The sequence below is a fragment of the Trachurus trachurus genome (assembly GCF_905171665.1).
Source record: "Trachurus trachurus genome assembly, chromosome: 9".
In the NCBI taxonomy this organism is placed as follows: domain Eukaryota; kingdom Metazoa; phylum Chordata; class Actinopteri; order Carangiformes; family Carangidae; genus Trachurus; species Trachurus trachurus.
In genome coordinates, this window is record NC_139895.1 from 17904306 (window position 1) to 17923555 (window position 19250).

General features: G+C 41.5%; 1 protein-coding gene across 1 annotated transcript in view; it reads left to right on the forward strand.

Annotated features, from left to right (window-relative positions):
- The window catches only part of efna5b (ephrin-A5b), a gene marked incomplete at both ends in the record, with an annotated part of 88217 nt that extends 77971 nt beyond the window's left edge, over positions 1 to 10246 (forward strand). Inside the window, 3 exons of the mRNA XM_083978381.1 lie at positions 8054 to 8119; positions 8491 to 8571; positions 10122 to 10246. Coding sequence (XP_083834507.1) covers positions 8054 to 8119; positions 8491 to 8571; positions 10122 to 10246 — 272 coding nt within the window. The remainder of the gene's footprint in view (positions 1 to 8053; positions 8120 to 8490; positions 8572 to 10121) is intronic.
- Positions 10247 to 19250: the final 9004 nt, after the last annotated feature.

Below are 19250 nucleotides of genomic sequence, written 5' to 3' on the forward strand. Positions count from 1 at the left end.
GCGAGAGATGAGTGAGCAGCGTTATGGTGTTTTTAGGCGTGAAAGATGTGTGGTAAATGGGAAACCACTTGGTGTGATCATGCAGTGGCAGATTGGCGGCAGAAAAGATTTTCGTTTTCTTGAGATCTGACTCACTCACCTGCGCAGACTGGAACTGCTCTTCACGGAAAACAATCAATAACACCTTTGTGTCTCACTTGCGGCTGGAGTTATTTTATAGATATTCCTGGGTTTGACACTGTAAAAAAGAAGAAGGACGTTACAGTGGAGTCTGCAAGCTGATTTCAAATGAACACTTGCTGCACGGCCAACTCTGCCCAGGTTATATTGCGAAATGAAAAACATCCTGCAAGGCTTCAATCACTCTGTGGATGCCTGTGGGCCAATATGCAAAATGCAACACTAGACTAAGATTGATCATAAATACCAAGCTAACAGGCGAGAAAACCCTCTGATATTTAAATAGCTCTTTTTTCCCCACATGATCTTATTCTGCTTTGCTGGGCTGCTCCATGTACACAAAGCTCAAAGAGATTCTCTGAGACATGGACTATAGCTGTCTTATGATGGATCATAAATCCTGTGATGCGCCGTACACCTTCAAGCCGCTCTTGAGAGGAGAAAGGAGTTGAGATAGTGGAGGAGGCGGGGGCAGCAGGAGCAGTAACAGGAAAATGGTATTAATGGACGAATGAAACAGAGGCAAGGGACAGTGTGTGTAGTCTGTATTTTGTTGGGAGCTATGGGAGGGTTGCTAATAATGATAAAGAGCCAGCGCCGTTCCATTTGCGGTACAAGGAGGGGAACCTGCATATGGACACCATCATAACTCAGCCCTTTCATCCATTCCCATGAAAAATCAACCCCTGTCATCAGCATTCAGAAATGATCCGGCAACATGGAGTAATGTGACAGAGAGAGCTGCACACACACACATAGATACACATGCACTCATCTACAATATGCATACAGAGGCATGAGCAGAAAAACCACACAGATGCACACTGTCTGGAATGCATTATTATAATCCTGATAGATGGATAGACGTGCCACCACCTCCATCTCCCCTGGATACTACATAATTTCTTGTCTCCCCTTTTCATCCTCATCTCTCATTTTGGATTTTAGGCCAGAGCTCCCTATAACTACTCCCTCCCTGTGTCACTTCTACACCAGACACCTGTCAGATATTTGGTTTTTGCCCTGCAGATTGAATTTGTCGGTGCTGAATTTATGAATGGGAAAACTTCACAAATGCAGATATTTCCATACAGAGCATGGGAGGGTGACTAAGTGGGTTGTAGAGTGTGGAAATTCTGTGAGTCATTTGCAGTTGCCTCAGCACACAATGGACACCTATGAGATATTTTTAGCTCATGTGTGATGTTGCATCATCAAAACAACAAATGAGGGAACATCTTCTGTTGCTTGTTTTTTTTTTTTTTTTTTCACGCATAAAGCTTCCTCAAAATCTACGGCTAAGTTATTCTAGTGGCTCCGGTCCCTCACATCTTCTCACCATAAGACAAGTTTCTTCAATTTGTCTCTCATCTGCATTTTAGCATAAAAATACATAATAGAAAAAAAGTAACAAATCAGTCAGTTTGGCCTACTGGCTTCTGAGAAAATCCAATAAAACAAGAAAAAACCTGTTAAGCTTTGGCCATGACATTCTCATTGGTGTTCTCAGAGTCAGCTTTTCAAAAAATAAATTGAAAACAGTCAAACACCGAGATACCCCACCGGCCACACTTGGCTAATAATAGACCATGAGCTAGGTCATGGCACGCTTGGTGACAGCCAAGACAAGGCGAGAGAGAGAAAAGTCTCTAATCAAGTTATTTCGGTTTGACCAGCAATAAAGTAGTCATCGCTTTGTCTGCCGAAAAACAGAAAAAAGCTGCGAAAAGCCAAGAGATGAAGGGGAAAAGTAGGGCAGGAGAGGGCTGCAATTCAAAAGGGCAAGAGGTTCCTCTCGGTCCATTATGATTCATGCATCTAACAGCCGTCTTCAGGAGCTGATTAGGATTCATCATCGCAAAGACAAGGACATTTTATCCTTGGCCATTAAACCATTAACACATATATTATTAACCCAGTGCATTAGTCATTATGTTTAATTGGTTATTCTTTTTTATTTGTTCTATTTCATTCCTCCTCTATTACAATACATGCATTTGCACGCCAGACACACACTCGGTTTATTCAGAGGGTGGACACTTTGGCCAATGACAATAATATTATGATTCTATGTGATACACTAAGTGCAGTAATGAAAGATTATTATGTACAGTGATTTATTATTCTGTGGCTGCTTTAAAAAAAGATGAACTTACGCCTTGGATTAATAAATCACCAACTTTATTGTAATTTGAGTATAAAGACATGAATGAAATGATGAAATTCTCTCCATCCCTTGCTTTTCATTTTCAAGAATACAGAGTAATTTGTTAGAGCGTCATTATGTCGTCTTTCACAAAATGATGATGCTTGATGTACGCTGACACAATAACAGAGGGAGATGATGGTTGAGAAACTAGCAGATTGTGTAATTAGGCAACTCACTGTCCCCACCCCTCAATTTATTCATTCTCTCATTCTTATCCTCATCGCTTGCGACCTTGATACCCCGGTGCAAGAGGCACGATGGGATGACTTTGGTTCACTTTTGGAGGAAAGCTGAAAAGATACGAGAGGAGAGCAAAAGGCCAGCCATCACCGGGGAGAGAGTTTATGTTCCCTCTGCTGCCTGAGTCCAAGTCCTCCTCGTCTTTCACTATTTCTCCCAGCTCCCTCATTCCCTCCCTATTGTGAGTGCGCTGTTGTAACATCTGCTTAATGGGCCTCTTCAGTGGAAAACCTCCTCCATCTTCTTACACATGCACTCACATTTTGTAGACAAGCAAACATACATGCACATACACATTCTCTGGTCTGGTTGGTTTGTGCTTTTATCACGTTTTTTCCCTCTACTCAGAGTTTTCTCTATAGAAAATACTTTAAAGCAGAAGTAAGTGATATATTTGTGTTAATATAAGTCTTAAATAGTTATATCTTCCGACAGCAATCACTTACATAGAGTGTTTGGACCGAAACACGGGTCTCCCAGTCCCTCTGCTCTGCTCTGAGCCGAGGAGAAAACATTTATCGTATCCTACAGTTTTTATCCAATGAGGAGAGAGAACGGCATGCAGGGCTGTGTGTGCAGCCAAGGGACGCCGTGAATGTGGTGACGTAGGGACGAGGACTGTTATGGGTTATCGTAACTCGTGTTTTTCCGACCTGTGAAGTCGTACCAGTTCGATCTGGTACGAGTTCACGGGTCGGAAGTTACGAGTGGCAGTTATAGTGACTTTCACAGGTAAAACAGGTCGGAAAAACACGAGTGGGTTGCCTGGAACGCTACAAAATCGTAAGTTGTGACTTGAAGCTGTAATTTACAGTTTCAAAAGCCTGCCTGGAACGCAGCATTAGCCAAAACGACCGGATCGCTTACTTCTGCTTTAAGTGGCTGAATGTTGGAAAGGACATTTCATACAGGACATTTAGTAGGCTAATTATATTAGCATGTGTGTACATTTTCTAAGAGTTCATACTGTGTGTGCCATTTCAGGCATTAAAGAGTTGGACTGTAGAGAAGTTGATATTACCTATTGAGGAGTCGTGTAAATATTCTCTCTCTTCTTTTCTCTGTCTAAAACGTTGTGAATTCAAGGTTTTTCTTCTACATGTTTAGGGTGAAAATTGGCCTCTTTTGACTGATTCCACACCCTGAAACCAATGTTAATGAATCCCAGCAGTGATTTCTGCACACGGAAAAGAAGAAATCTCTTCTGGCTGCAAACTGTCTAATTAGCTAGATGGAAACGCAGAAAGAAGATGGCTAGAGCTTCTAGAAAGTAATGCTGTGTGTGTGTATAATGCGTGTGTGTTTGTCCATGTTCTCTGCCTTAGAATCAGGTATTCAAAATCCTGAACTTCTGGATCTAAACTCTGGCCATGGATTGTGCATTGTGTGCAATACAAGGCCAGTGGTCTTTTCAGTGAGTAAGCAGAATTAGCTAGCTAGGAGCACTCAATGCTGAACATAGCATCACAGGGCATTCTGTTTAACTCGGACCATCCCAACAAATAAGCAAGGATCAAAGGATTGGACCACCGTTATTAAAACCACAGGGAGACGTGAGGCAGACTGAGGCACGCTAACATGATGCTATTTGTGTTACGCCCTCACATAATAGCATGGAAGGCCTAGCTTTTGAAAGTGAATTTTGAACACAACAGTATTGTTTCATGTAAACTGTTGACAAATCGATGTTTAGATTTTTGGACATTTGGGATGAGTATTCTCAGTGAACTGCTTCCATGGTTGTCTTTAATACTGCAGACCAAATCTTGGCAAAGGATCACTGACTATGAGAAGATCCCATATGACACTGGGATTCAGTGTGAAAAAAATCATAACAAACAAATCCTCCTGTGGCAGTTGGACTGACTCACCCTACAGTATTCTTTTACAGTTCCATTACGCCAAATCAATATCCCGCCGTGATATTATGTGCTGCATACAGCCAACCTAAACTTTGCTTTTAGCGTCCAATCATGCCAGACACGTGGTTCCATGTCCTTGTGTCTGGACTGCGCTGTTGAATCTTCCATTGAAAGGCGAAGGAAATGTGTTTTCCAGATAACATTACAGTTGCAATAAAGCTTGGCTTGGCCTGTGATTGAAACAATACCGCGCCTAAGCCGCAGTGAGCCCACCTGTTTGTTCTTCCGTAATTGGATTCTGCTTCATTCCATTTGCCTTAATGCTGATGCATAATGCAGTGTACTGAGGGGACCAGCCATTACCAGCCAAGGGACAAGGCTTGGAGGAGTAACCTGACCTCGCTCTCGCCATCCACCACCCCCCCCCCCCCCCCCGCTGCTCCCTCTCTGTCCCTGGGACTTCTTTTCAGGGTCCTTGTCCTTCAAAGCGGCCACTTGCTCAGGCTGGATGGATTGATGGTTGAGGCTGTTGGGCCTGATGGGAACCAGAATAGCAGGTGTTGATGTTACGGCCTACAAGAACAATAAACTGGCCCTCTGCAGCATGTTAATCCAAAATAAACAGGAGCTGGCGCAGGCGGCTCGGGTCTGGGTGGAGGGATCCTCATCAAACACAAAATGAGAAGTTGCTACCAAGAAAGGAATGTAAAGCCAAAGCTTAATCTTCCCTTTGTAGTCAAGAATGCACAGCAACACACCTCAGTCATCTGCAGCGTGTCAACACACTGGCCACATCCTGGCTTAGTCAAACTTTACTTTATAGTCACATCCTGTATTTGTACTGTACAACGGCTCAGCTTCATATTCAGTGCAAACAGCTAAAGATAAACAGATAGATCCTGAATTCTAGAAGTACAAAGTAATGTATGATTTATGGCAACACAATGGTGATGTGTGATCGCTCGTGCCTCATGTTCGTGGTTGTCTCTTGTGTAGGTGGTGGATGGCATGTTATGGTCAAACCTACAAACATCACAACAGCCTCACAACCTGTCATCATGACACCGTCCCCCACATGCTCTTTGCCATTTTCATCAGGGCCATACTTCTCTCATGATCAGCTGCCTCTGCTAAGTGGCTGGTGTCGATGGCTGTGACTCAGCTCTGCCCACAACAATGATGAAGATAAGACATCTGGAGATGATGATGACGATGATGATGATATGTGTGTGTGTGTGTCTGTGTCTGTGTTGAAAATGGGAGCATAAAGTAGCAGTGGAAAAGAGTGGAGCAATAAGTGGAGTGACATAAATTGTGTGGGTACTGGTGTGTATATGTGACTGAGTGGGTGAGCGATGGTGGCCGAGGTTCATTAGCGTGTCATCAGCAGCCTCCACACTGAAATAATAAGGGCCCCCACTCTGTCTCTCCTCCACTTTTTTTTTCCTCCTCCTGCATCTGGCGAATGTGAACCGAGCGGTGAAAAGGAGCATCTGATCTCAAGTCACCTCACTCGCACACTGACACATGACTAAGAAACCGATAACAGCTGATGAAGCGACAACATTAAAACGGTAGAAGCAAGGTCATGAGGTGAGAGGGATAGACAGAGAGTGAAAGACGGAGAGAAAGAAAGAGAGAGAGAGAAAGAGAGAACTTGATGAGCTGTGGAGAAGGCCCGCAAAATGAAAATGATTGAAAGAGGATGCAGCTTGCATTTAATAAGAAACTGTCATCTGGATCTCAGGAGTAGAGAGCATGCAAAATGAAATAGAATGAATAGATTTCCATTTCATGTTTTGACCTCTTTCTGCAGTTATTACTCAGTAATTAATCTTAATAAACACATCTTCTGATGACAGATACAGCTACTACCGCCTACTGCTTTAATGTGAAGTATGGGCCATTGATTGCAGCGACATATGCAGACACATCTTTGAATCTAAAACATAAAACATTCTGCACGCAGGTGATTAGATGACTAAGATTAGATAACTGTTAAAAAAAGGCTGTGAAAATCTGTTTTTTTTGTTTGTTTGTTTATTTGAAAGGGGACAGTGTACATTAATAAAAACATCGTAAAAAACTGTAAATGTACCCAGGTTAACTGAGAGGCTAATTTTCATCGGTAGTCCCTCTGCTCTGATGTTAAAGGACATCATAAAATAAATAAGAATCACAACAATAAAATATCACATTTCAGACATAGAAAAGGTAACACATACACATTATTATATACATACACAGTTAAAAGACGATAAAGACACATCCACTATATATCATGTGCACGTTTACGAATTGGCGAGCCCGTGTGCAGTAAATATGATGAGGCCGAGTCGGTCCGGCTTTGATGAGTGGATATGACCATGCTGACAGATGAGAAGAGTGGGTGACACAGCTGGGAAAGATGGAAGGGAGGGGAGGGGAGGGGAGGGGTGAGGTAAAGGTTCACTAGAGGAGTTGACAGATATAAAATGGTGGTCTTTGGAAAAGATGGTTTCATTGCATCAGCTGTGGAATGATCCACAGAAGACATAAAATGATGCCCAAAAGACACCGTAGAGGACAATATGGTCTCCGGACTAGTAATAGCAAAATAGCATTAACATGTCATCAGAGTTAGGGGAAAACCCTGCACTATTCTCCATTTGGTCTGAGGTCCTGACAGAAGAAAACAACACACTGTATATTTTTTTAAACCCATAGTATATTTTTCTGCCATGATGGATGCATGCAGTACGCACCCACCATGTGTTTGACCTCTATCCTGGTCGACAGGGGACAGCACCTGGTGCCTCACCACAGCACCATTAGTGGTCAACCACACACACACACACACACACACACACACACAAACACACACACACACATGTTCTCCACATGATATTTTTAGGGTATGTGATACAACCACTACGGTAGCTAACTCTCAGAGATTCACACCCCATGGGCTTGACAGGAAAGGATCCATTTCCTGACAGCAACCGCAAACCATCCGTACATGCACCGCACACGTCCCCCAACAGTGTGTGTGTGTGTGTAAACTTTGTGTCCATTGAAAAGTGTTGAGGTCTTTATGGTTGAAAAATACATAGATGTGTAAATACATAATAGGTATTGGCACAATGTGGTATCTTTTTCTTAAACAAGTCAAACTAATGCAATATTCCTTGATCCTTCCTAAGCCACTGCCAGTTTTTAAAAAACTTAAAGTGCTACAATTAAACTGTGAGCAAAGCACTTCACTTTCCCCAGAGAGAGTTCTCTAGCACATCTGTAAATACTTTCTACCTATTATTCCACAAGAACCATGACTAACCCTGTAAAATCCACTTAAGAGACTACATTAACTATCTGAAAGCTTATTTTCTTCCTGAATAAACTACCTCTGTTTTAACTGTTGTCTACAAGAGAGAAAATATATTCATTACTAGAAAACGTATTCATGCAGAAAGTGGAAATGAAAAGCAAGATTTTTTTTATTGTTTGCTGCATACGTGATAGAATTTGAGGTATTTTAGAAACACTTTCTTAACCTGTGTTTATTGCTTCTTTTTTTGTACAGCCTCCACCATCGCTGAGAACGGGAGGAAAACATGCCTGAAGCTCAAAGTTTTCGTCCGACCATCAAGTAAGTGTTTGCATGCAACACAAGGCTTTGTAATAGAGCTTACTGAAGTATACATTTTGGATTGAAAATAAAAACAATTTATGTCTGCCTCTCCTGTTACCTTGCTGCCTCCTCAATTACGTTTTTGCTCACTGTCCAACATACCCCACTTTTTCATTTATCACAGAGCTCTACTTCTAAGATTTTATTTTTTCTATGAAAAGGATGATAAATGATCAGATCACTTCATACCTCATCTGAATGTTGCCATGAGCTTTGTTGCTTGGGATGTTTGATTTCAGGGCTGAGAGGGTGGGGGTGGCTTCAAATGTCACTAACCTATTTGGCATAAACCTCTAATGATCTCTCATTCTCCCTATTTTCTGTTATAGACAGCTGTGTGAAAACTATAGGCGTACATGACCGCGTTTTTGATGTAAACGACAAAGTAGACAATACATTAGAACCACGAGGTTAGTATGGCTTCCTGCTTTTTTGATTCTCTTCAGTGTGACCTCCATACATCCGTACATGTGTCTCTTGTTCTGTGCTTCTCTCCTTTCGTGCTTTTTGTCTTGAAGTTGAACTGTTGTCACTTTACTTCCCTCTGCCTGATGCTTCTCCTACACTGAATGTTTGCCAGACTTTCAAAACGGTGTCCCTTCACTGTTGCTGCTATCGTTGTTATGGATGGCTGTACTGTATGTGTACTTGTACTGTATTACTTATACCGCATGCTGATGTCTCAGTTTACAGCATGAATGATTTCCCCATAGATGTGCATGCTCCACACTGTTGTCACTTCCAGCTGCATGTTGTGCCCCACACTCCAGCCTTGATCTGAACCACTTACTTGAGTATTTTAATTAACACAACCACTGTAAAAAAAAAAAAAAAAAAAAAAAAAAAGAAGAAAAAAAAGGAAAAGAAAAGAAATCATTTAAAAAAAATGACACATGCAATACATTCACAGGGCAATGATACATTTGACAAACTTTAATTTTCTGCTTTACTCTTCACTGACTTGCGGTCCGGCTCTGTAGCGCAGCATTGATTATTGTCTGTGCTCACAACGCACAGCACTTTAATGTCTTCATATGTGTCTCACCCAGTCACTGAAGTGAAAACACTCCACATCACCCACATGCTGCCGTTTCATTCCCAGCACCAGCTCACCCCATTGACTCAAACAACACAAATGTCCCCCTCACTGGGAATACACAGCAGAAATCAAACTACCACAACCAGGACAAGAGTCATTTACAATGTATTTCAAACTGTTATTATTAAAGAAAAATGTGTTGTGTTACACTACCGGTATTTTAAGCTGTGCTATGCTCATTTAATATTGGGGGACACATACACACAAAGCCAGATATACAAGGCCATAGCATAAGATGTTTGTGTAGCCCGCCTGCCTCCCCTCCTGCCTGATTTTCTACCTGTGTATTTTTGCTATCCTGCCTGCATCTTCAGTGGCTGCTGCTCACCTTGCATGCTGCATTTGGCTCATTCTCCTATCATGCTCTCCAAAGGAGGGAAATTAAAACATTCATCCGTCATCCCGCTGTTGCCCTGTCCCTCCACCCATTACCACACATACACACACACACACGCGCACGTACACACATGCACGCACACACTTGTATAGTTATGTAACTGTCCAGTCCTCTGTTCTGTCTGTCCTTTGCGCATGGTTCAGCTCCTTTCCCATGATGCAGCGGGCACATGGCTGCTCACACATACTGTTGCCATTGCCAGGCAGACACAGGAGGCACCTGAGAGATAAACTCAAAACATTTCTATGGAAAAGAGTGAAAATATTTAGCAACTGAGGTTCATATGGCAACTCAGACGCTACATTCACAGATTTGAGCTCAGGCATCGCAGTCAAGCATGGCTGTGTAGATCACAACTAAAATATGAGATTACATTAAAGACATGATGTTATTTTATATGTAATATATTCTAAAGTTTTCCCCCCTAAATAACAATCCACCTCCTTTCTTCTTCTACCCTTTAGATGACACCAGTCATGAACCAGCTGAGCCTTCCCGAAGTGAAACGAATGCTGCGCCACACCTGCAGAACACAAGTCCGCTGCAGGCTTTGTTGCTGGTCTGCCTAGCAGCACTCTTCACTTTATAGCGCCTCCCTCTGTCCCGGAGGGCATTTACACCTAGTGTGGCCTGAATCTGCCCGAGGCTGCAGGGAAACACCGGGGTGGGGTGGGTGGGTGGGTGTTGTGGGTGGGATGGGGCGGGGAAGGGTTTTGGGTGCGGCGTGTGTTTGCTTGATTGGGCATCAGAGCAGGCTTCTCAAGGAACCCTCTATTTTTTTCAGAAAAATATTTAAGTGGTCTTTCTCCGTCTGTGAGTGAAAAAAGTTGATGTTGGAAGGGGGAGAGACAGCTCCTCCCCCTCTTAAACCTTCAACTAAGATGCCAAATCTTGTTTTTTGACACTTAGTGATTCTTATTTTCCCGTGACTTGACATCTCTTTACATCACATTTATGTCATTGCAGCACTGATGATTACCCACACATCCATACACACACACACATTTACACACACTGCTTACAGAGTCAAAAGCAGAAATGCCTCTATACTAACAGTCAATAGCAGTAGGTTTTTTTTTTACAAAGTTGTATACAGTAGCAGCGTTACACAGTAGGGACGTGAAGATTCTAGGTCTTAGAAACGATATACATACACAAATAAATACAGTAGGTACCCCGAGACCTCTCAAGAAGCCTTTCAGAAAATATGTGAACAAGTTCTGCTGGGATCGTTTGCAACCCCCCTCCCCCTCTCCATTTTACTGGGAAATGGGGTGCAAAGCTGACAGAGGAAGATGTAAGGGGGAAAAAAGAGTAATGGTTTTAGGCAGAGGTCAGACGAGAAAGCACAGCACTGAGAAATACATGGCATGCACCTTAGTCTGCTGATCTTCAGACTGTCCTGGTTTAACATAAAATGTGTGAATAGGTGGGTAAGCTCCTCAGATATTGAGTGAGCGAGAGCAAAACCTTTTCTTGTCCTCCCTTGCGTCCGCGTGTTCGCAGTAACACTCCGCCCAAAGCGTTTGCTTTCAATCTGACTTGCAAAAAACTGCCAAATTGAAACTTTCTCACCACATACTTTGTGGGCTGTTATTAAGATCAGGGATCAATACCTTTTGAAAGCTGATCACACAATTTCACGGCAGCAGTCACAGTCGTTTTATTCTGTGTTTACTGGGCTGAGCAGCAATTGTTGTCTGTTCCATTTGAGTATTAGTCAATATTAACACTCCCATAACATTTGCATCTGCCGCTTTTTTTTTTGTTTTTTTTTGTTATTGATTGTTAAAGCCATTGTTTAAAAATGATTCACAGCTAAATTGCACACTTTTTTCTAAACCATTAAGTTATTCTCCTTTGCCAATGGTGACTCAAACATTGACTTTCACATTGCAGACATGACAAATATCTTGTATTTTCCTACAGGCTGAGGTCCATTGAAATGAGACAATAACAGGGGTCAAGGGAAGGTGTTTAAACAAACAACCTTCTCCTCTCACTTTATTTTGCTTTGAATTGTGCTCATCAAATAGTAGTTAGCTGGTTTGCCACGTTCAGTTCAAGGCAGCAGTTAGTGCAGTATTTACAGGGCTGATGCATAGCGCCAATTAGTTGAAAACACACTGCATGAGGACAGAAATATCCGTTTAGTTCAAGGCAAAGCACAGCTCTGTTTAGTGTAGCCAGGTTTATGTTAGCACTTACTGTATATTCAATGGAATTCACTGTGTTATAATGATATTCGGCTTCCCTCAGCTCCCACAGATGCACATGGTGAGTTAGCATAATGAAAGCTATTATGTCTTTTTTTTTTCAAACGGAGGGGCTTGTTTCTTGACTTTCAAAGAAGTATGGGCAGAACGAGAAATGAACTGTGCTGAAACCTGCTTCCTTTGAGGGTGAGGTTTTGTATGAGAAACAGGGTACCAATTGGTTTGGGAAAGACAAGATAGGAGAAGAGAGAAATAGAGCAAGAAAAAGAAGGAGCGCAGGCGCAATCCCATGTCCACCCTCAGCTCCTAGTGTTACTGGTTTAAGTGACTCTTTAATGAGGTTCAAAATGACAGGCATGTGGACCCCATGTTGTGGCAAGGGGAGTTATTTCTGGTATTAAAAATAGATGGTGGAAGGCCTGGGGGGTCTCGGGAGGTGGGTGTAGATTTCCACCACGGGGGGTTTTAAAGCACCAATGACCTTGCAGTTTGAGAGAATTGGTGAGTGAAGGAGACAGAAAGAATTAAACAGAGGGACGCACACACAGAGATAGACATGGAAGGTAGCCCAAGGTAGTGTGACTAGAGTGCCTAACAAAAACAAAACAAGTAAAAGAAATCCATGCAGCACTACTCGAAAGAAAAAACACCACCACCTGATTCAATGACAAACACACTGTTCAGTACCATTCAGTCTTAAAAGGCATGTACTGTTTTGTTTTTGCTTTGTTTTCATTTTTGTGGCTGCCTTTTTTTTCCCCCCCTCAGAAAGACTGCCTTTGCCTTTTGCCATTTGTTTTTTGTGCTACGGTAACAATGCTATTACAGTGGAATAGCAGCTCAGCTATGGGAGGTAATAGGAGACAAGGCCATTTAATGAGGTACTAATTTTCAGGCTAACACCACAGGGAATGAGAACGCATACAGTAAGATTCAAAATGGACGCTTGTCAGCAGATTAACACTAGACTTTTATCAGAAACCAGCTTCAATTGTACTCTCTATAGTTACCAATACTACTATTTGTCATTATTGCTATTATTACCATGGTTTATTCTGTACACACCTTAACTTGGGAAATGAGGATCAACTTATAAACTGGATACTGTGTATCCTGAGGTAGTCAACCATAAAACATGTAGTGTTAGGTTAGTATCTGTTTTGTACCTTTCTGGAGGACAAAAGAAAAAAAGAGATACATCATTGTTAAAACTGTATAATTATTATTATTGTTATGATGATGATGATTATGACTATTATTATTAGGAAAACTTCTTGATGTAAATAGTGTTTGATATTAAAGTATTAATTTGGTTCTTATGTCTTTTCTAAAAAATGAATACGGTATTATCTCTGGGTTTTGCGGAGTGTGTACTGTCCTCAAAAAATGCATTGTGTGCTTTGATCCTCAATGCCTAATGAAACTTTGAGCTTATACGAAGGGGAAACCTGTGGGAATTGTACACGTACCAGTGTACAGAAGGCTGGACATTAGCCAACAAGTGGCTCACCTGTTACATGTTTCCAAAACCAGTCACCAACCCTCACCATCTCTTCACATAAGGATCCTGCCTTGAAAAGAAACACTTGGGACTTAATGGACGGCCTCTTTGTACTGTTTTTTTTTTTTTTTTTTTTTTGCCTTCAATGTTTGAAAGCATGTTTGGTCAGCTAAAAGCTCTGCCATGAGTGGACTGTTGGCTTTTTAATGGAAGGATCTCGCCAGTTTCATTATGTGGCATGCGCATGAACTTGATGACATGTTTAAAAAAAACAGGAAAAAAAGAAAAAAAAAGTCAAAAAAAGTTTAAAAAAAAAGTTTAAAAAGATCGTTTTCTTTTGCTCTTATTTTCTTTTTCTTTAAGATGTACTAGAATTTTCTGATCACTGTCATGCTGTGTGTTTTTTGCATCCCCCCCATCTGAGTGATGTCATTAAGCTGTTGTAGTTACAGATGACAAAATGTACATAACACGAACCATTGTTGTGAAGTCGCAGTGGGGGGGGCGGGTCATTTTTGTAGTTCAAAAACAACTTTGAGTTTTTCGTTATCTATGAATGACTCTTTCTGTCCCCATCCACTGAATTCATCCCATGTAGTTGCAGACTGTCTCCTCTGACTATTCATCCTCTCTCATCCGCTCTCCCAAGAGGAGGCGTTTGGGAGTGTATACATCAATGTGTGGACGTTTTTCAGTGTGGAAAAAAAAGAAAAGTGTGAGACCTTTGAGTTTGTGTGTGTGCGTGTCTCATTTGCTGTTGCCGCAGTGAATGGGAAGCGGCAACCCTCTTTGGCAAAGAAGAGTGTTTCCCATGCCTTAGCCCTTCAGCCTCTGCCCTGGCAGCGCCGTCTGTGTACAAGACGCTTTCTGCCATTGTGCTTTTACATGGAATGGCTGCTGGCGTCGAAGAGACTACAACAGGGCCCTTCACTTTCTCTCCCTTTTTAACAACCCTGAATCATTTGTCCCTATGGTATACATTGGTCCTGGGTACAGTTCAAGGATTAGTGCACCCCTCCTCCTCCTCCTCCTCCTCCTCCTCCTCTCCCCGCCAAATCCTAAACGGGATTGTGAGCAGTAAGGCCTATCATCGATCCAGGTTCTGTACATCCAGGGCAAAGCCTCTCTTCGTCAGCTTCCCCTCTTTTCTGATGAGCCACTTGTTCATTTTGTGCATCTCTCCTGTCCCATTCTTATTGTGCTTGTATATCCTCCACCACACCACCTGCTGTCCTTCTTCCCTCACCTTTGAACCCCGCACCCACTTTGACATCAGTGGGGACTATTTCCAACCTGCTCTTTTACAGTATATAAACAATAAAAAAATTTGACAAAAAATTATCTGTATTTGTATATACACGTGTCTGAGCAACTATGAGTAATACAATAAAATGGAAATACATTGCTTTGATGATTGTGCTTCTGTTTTTCCCTATTCCTTAAGTAATTTACAAAGTACTTCCAGTGCAACTTAAATGAACTGCAATCATTTACTGCACTAAACACTGTAACCGATACAGAAAATGAACATACTCCTCTGATAGTCAAGCAGGATCATGCCTCATCATGTGCCAAATTGGATGCCATTACCACACACATACACATTCTCTCGCCTCTTTATGTTTCCCTCTATCTGTGCCTCTGTCTACACTGTGGAATCACACCGTCTAAAGACAGACTGAGAGCTACACCATCCATCAGGATCAGAATAAGACCTTAAACCTCCTTTCACTTCACTCGGGCACTAATGAGGACACCTAATAACCTTCTGCTGGACCCCATCAGCGCCATTTAGCTTCACCCTCCATTATCTCTGGTAATTAGACTGAGAGCCAGCAAGCCCTGAGGACCAAAGGGGGTGGGAATACCCCTGATAAGCCAATTGGATCGTAGTGATGTTATGAAGATCAGTCAAATTTGACTTGACAGAATATGAATGTTGCTCTTTAAATGGGATGGATATGTAAACAGTTGGATTCGATAAAGAAAATAAAGGAACTCAGATTCTTGAATTGCTGTGCTGCGAGTACGTCTTGGTCGGTATTAAAGGCTTTTTCAGCGACACTGTGGTCACAGTGAAGATTAAGTAGACACCGCTCTGTGGGACTGGAATAAAACGTGTTGACGCAAAAGACCTGAAATCTCTTCCAGGATGCAATCCTTTCCAATCTCATCCTTTTCCAAGGCTGGTACTTTTTTTAAGCATCAGAAGAAGAAATGCTTTATGCATGAACACACTTGACATGATGAGCCAATTAGTGTCAAGTTGTTCTTCGTGGTGATATTACCAAAAGGAAGGCTGAGAAGATGCAGGTGTGTGTGTGTGTGTGTGTGTGTGTGTCTGTGTACGTACGTGTGTGTATATGTGTACGTGTGTGTGTATGTGTACGTGTGTGTATAGGTCTGTGAAGACCAATAAAGACAAATCACAGCGCCTGATCATTAAATCTGGGGTAATGATAGCTTTATGTGAAGATGTGTCCCAGATGTGCTATTAAGCTATGAGCATAGTCAAGGTCTGTGACCAGCAGAGAGGAGGGCATAAGGATGTGATAGTGTTCAGCCGAAACCATGTCACCCTTGAGGTGGTAACATGAATGTATGCATGTGCACAGATTTACCTGCGCCTTTGATCCTAATTTCCTCTCTGCCAGTGCAGCATTCGGATAGGAGAAGTTTCATCTTACAACGTAATAACAACGCGAGTGACACTCTTGAAAAGGCCACTTTAGTGAAAGGCTTTTGAAGACATCGTTCTCAAGTCAGTCGGCTGCCTTATTGGCTGCATGGTGTTTCGTTTCCATGCGAACAATCAGTTTGATTGACAGCTCTGAATGATGTCTTCAGTTAATCGCTCCAGTGGTGTGAAAAGGTCATAAATCACCCAATTACGTTGCCCCGCTTTATGAATAGATATTTTTTGGGGGAATATTTAAAATGCCTCCGAGGCATATCAACTTAGTCAACCCCATATTTATTGAGAGGGAGTTGGGGGGTGGCTGCTTGTGCCAGAAATAACTGATAAGCTGAATAAATTTCAGAGTCTTAGTCACAGTGTGGAATGTCACAGTGTTACTAGGGTAGAAAGTTGGAATTGAATTCAAGGTCAGGATTTATGATTTATGACAGCTTTGACACGTTTTAAGAACAAGTTCAGAAAGAAGGGTAGAAATAATTACAGAGAGAGAAAGTGAAAATAAAATGGAAAACATTAGATAGAGAAGGAAAAGAAAAGATTCTTAATCAAAACCATCAGTACGTACCTGCAGTTTGACACAAGATTCATCAGAAAAGCACCAAACATTTATTTCAAATACATCTTCTCTGTCAAATCTGATACAGTGTCTCTTTCCACTCAGCTGTGTTTGATCAAAATAAACCTTCTTAGTTACTTTCATTATATTTCCAGAGTCAGCACCTTGAGGAAAACAGAAACAACTCACAGATCCTGATATTTCAGAATACGTGACTGGGTTGCAGATGGCACTTTCTTTCCTTGAAAGAGTCTGAGGCTCTAAATACTCAAAAGTATCATCCAACTGAAAGGCCTCCGTTGTAAAAATATTTAGGGATATGGTTTATGGTGGGTTATTGAGATGTTTCGCTTTCATCACTTATCAGAAGCTTTATTCCCTCCCTCTCTTTCTCTCTATCTCTCTCTCCCTCATCCAAGATAGGTTCCCCTCCCCTCAGGTGGAGGTAACTGCAATGTGTTTCACGTGGGGTCATTTTCTTTTACTGATGCCTCTCACATGTTGACCTTCAGGGCTGAGAGATGAGGGTCTGCAGCCAATCCAGAGGAGGATTACTGGGAGATGTGATACCACTACAAAATATCAACTTCAAGGCAGGTGAGAGGCAGAAAGCAGTGGTGGTGTAAGGTGTAAGGTTTGACACATCTCAAGTTTTTATGTCTTATATTGTATTCTCATTTTGAAAAATCTTGACTGAAAAGTAAAACAACAGTAATTCATTCAGTGAAATGTGAACTGGATAGATGATAGATGTCTCCTCTGCTGCGTGTAGGCAGTGGGATGCTACCAAGAACTATGAAAACAGCAGGTTTTCGCATAGTGTTTCACACCATGTCTGATGTGTTACGCTAAGTATTCACACATGGTGAAATGAAGATATCCTCATTTGAAGTGACAGCTAATTTTCACAGGGAGCTGTGAGAGGGGAGAAAAAAAAGTTACACTGTGAAACCACTGGTTGGAGTATGAACAAATCAACACACAAACACTGCTTATAATTAAACAAATGAAGTCTATGAAATGGTTGGAAATCTTTTTTTTTTCTTGGCAAATTTTCCATGATAAAGTGTTGATTTTTTCAATAACATCCATTTAAAGTGTTGATCAAAATTGTTTTTCGCACTGGAGCTGCTACCGTTTGCTGGTGTTGAAGTTTAGTGGTGTTTATTTTTACAGTTGCAGAATTTAATTATCACCGACAATGTTAGAAATTAGAGTCAGAATTACATCCCATCAACAAAGGAGTGATATGTGACCAATTTACCAGCTTTTTCCCAGAGGGGAGTGAAGGCTGGACATCTCCCGGGCAGTTCATTTCAATCACAGTGAGTGTGCCATTGAAATGAGGATTTTTCCTGCCTGTGCCCATTGAATGAATGAGGCAAAAGCGATGACAGGGATATTACACTGACATGCCAACACTAGATCATAGAAAGTCTTTGCCCCGGGGTCATAAATTAGATTCTAATGATTTTGTCATCCTGTTAAAACAATAACTTTCAAACCCAGTCTCCTTTTTTTTTGGCTCTATAACCTTTGATTTATGCTTTTAATTTTTTGATGGCAAGAAATAGTCTGACACTTAGGCCATTATGATGTTGATGGGATGAAATATAGTCACAATCCATTTTCCTTTTCAGGTTTAATTAGTTTACTTTAAAATACCATCCATCATTACTGGTGTGGATGAAATGTAGAGAGTACTGAGAGCAGGGAGACTTGGCGAGGGGACTATGTTTTACAGTTGACTTCCTGAGAAATAAACGTTGGCTGCATTATTCATGAAGCTCGCCACAACTTTAATCTGATTCTTAATTCAAGACTTCCCTCCTCTGACTGTAGATCACGTCACTCTCTCACCCTTTCCATGAAGCCTCCATCTCTGCAAATGTGTCTTCAGGTGGATTATCACGCCTGCTGTTGATAGCATCATATTGTATTTCAAATGAGAACGCAGTATGTCTGAGATCAGATTAGCAGATTAGCACAGCGTGATTTAGTGTTCCATCTTTTCATTAATCTAGGTTCAGTTGGAAACAAGACATCAAGATGATAGAGAACCTGACAGCTACATTATGATTGCCTGTGTGAATATACACGACATTCTGGTCTGCATCTTAAGTAACCTGCATTCGTTTGGTACATATCTTGTGCTGTATTTTAAACAAAGGCTAACTGGCAATCTTGACTTGTTTAAATACTGTAACTGATAAAGATTTAGAATAATGAGCATTCATAGGCCGGGTCACTGCATGGATGGACCTTGAACCGGTCAGTCTGAATTAGGGATGTCACAATTACTTGTTTTCACAATTAATCGCGGTATTAAACGCCACAATTAATTAATTACTCGTAAATCTCCTAAATACTGTCACTTTCCAAAAAGATTTTGTTGGAACCATATTGGCAGATGCGCACCAAAGTAAAGGTAAATGCACAGATACTGGTCCATTTATGTAACATTGAATTGGTAGGAATTTAAATGGCCATGAAATCAAGGGGCCTCTGCATGGGTTTGATTCCCTTGTTGACAGAGATCACACCATCGGCAGCGGCCCCAATGGCGAGGACATCTGCGAGGACATTTTCTAGTTATTAAATAGCTACTATCTTCATGTATTT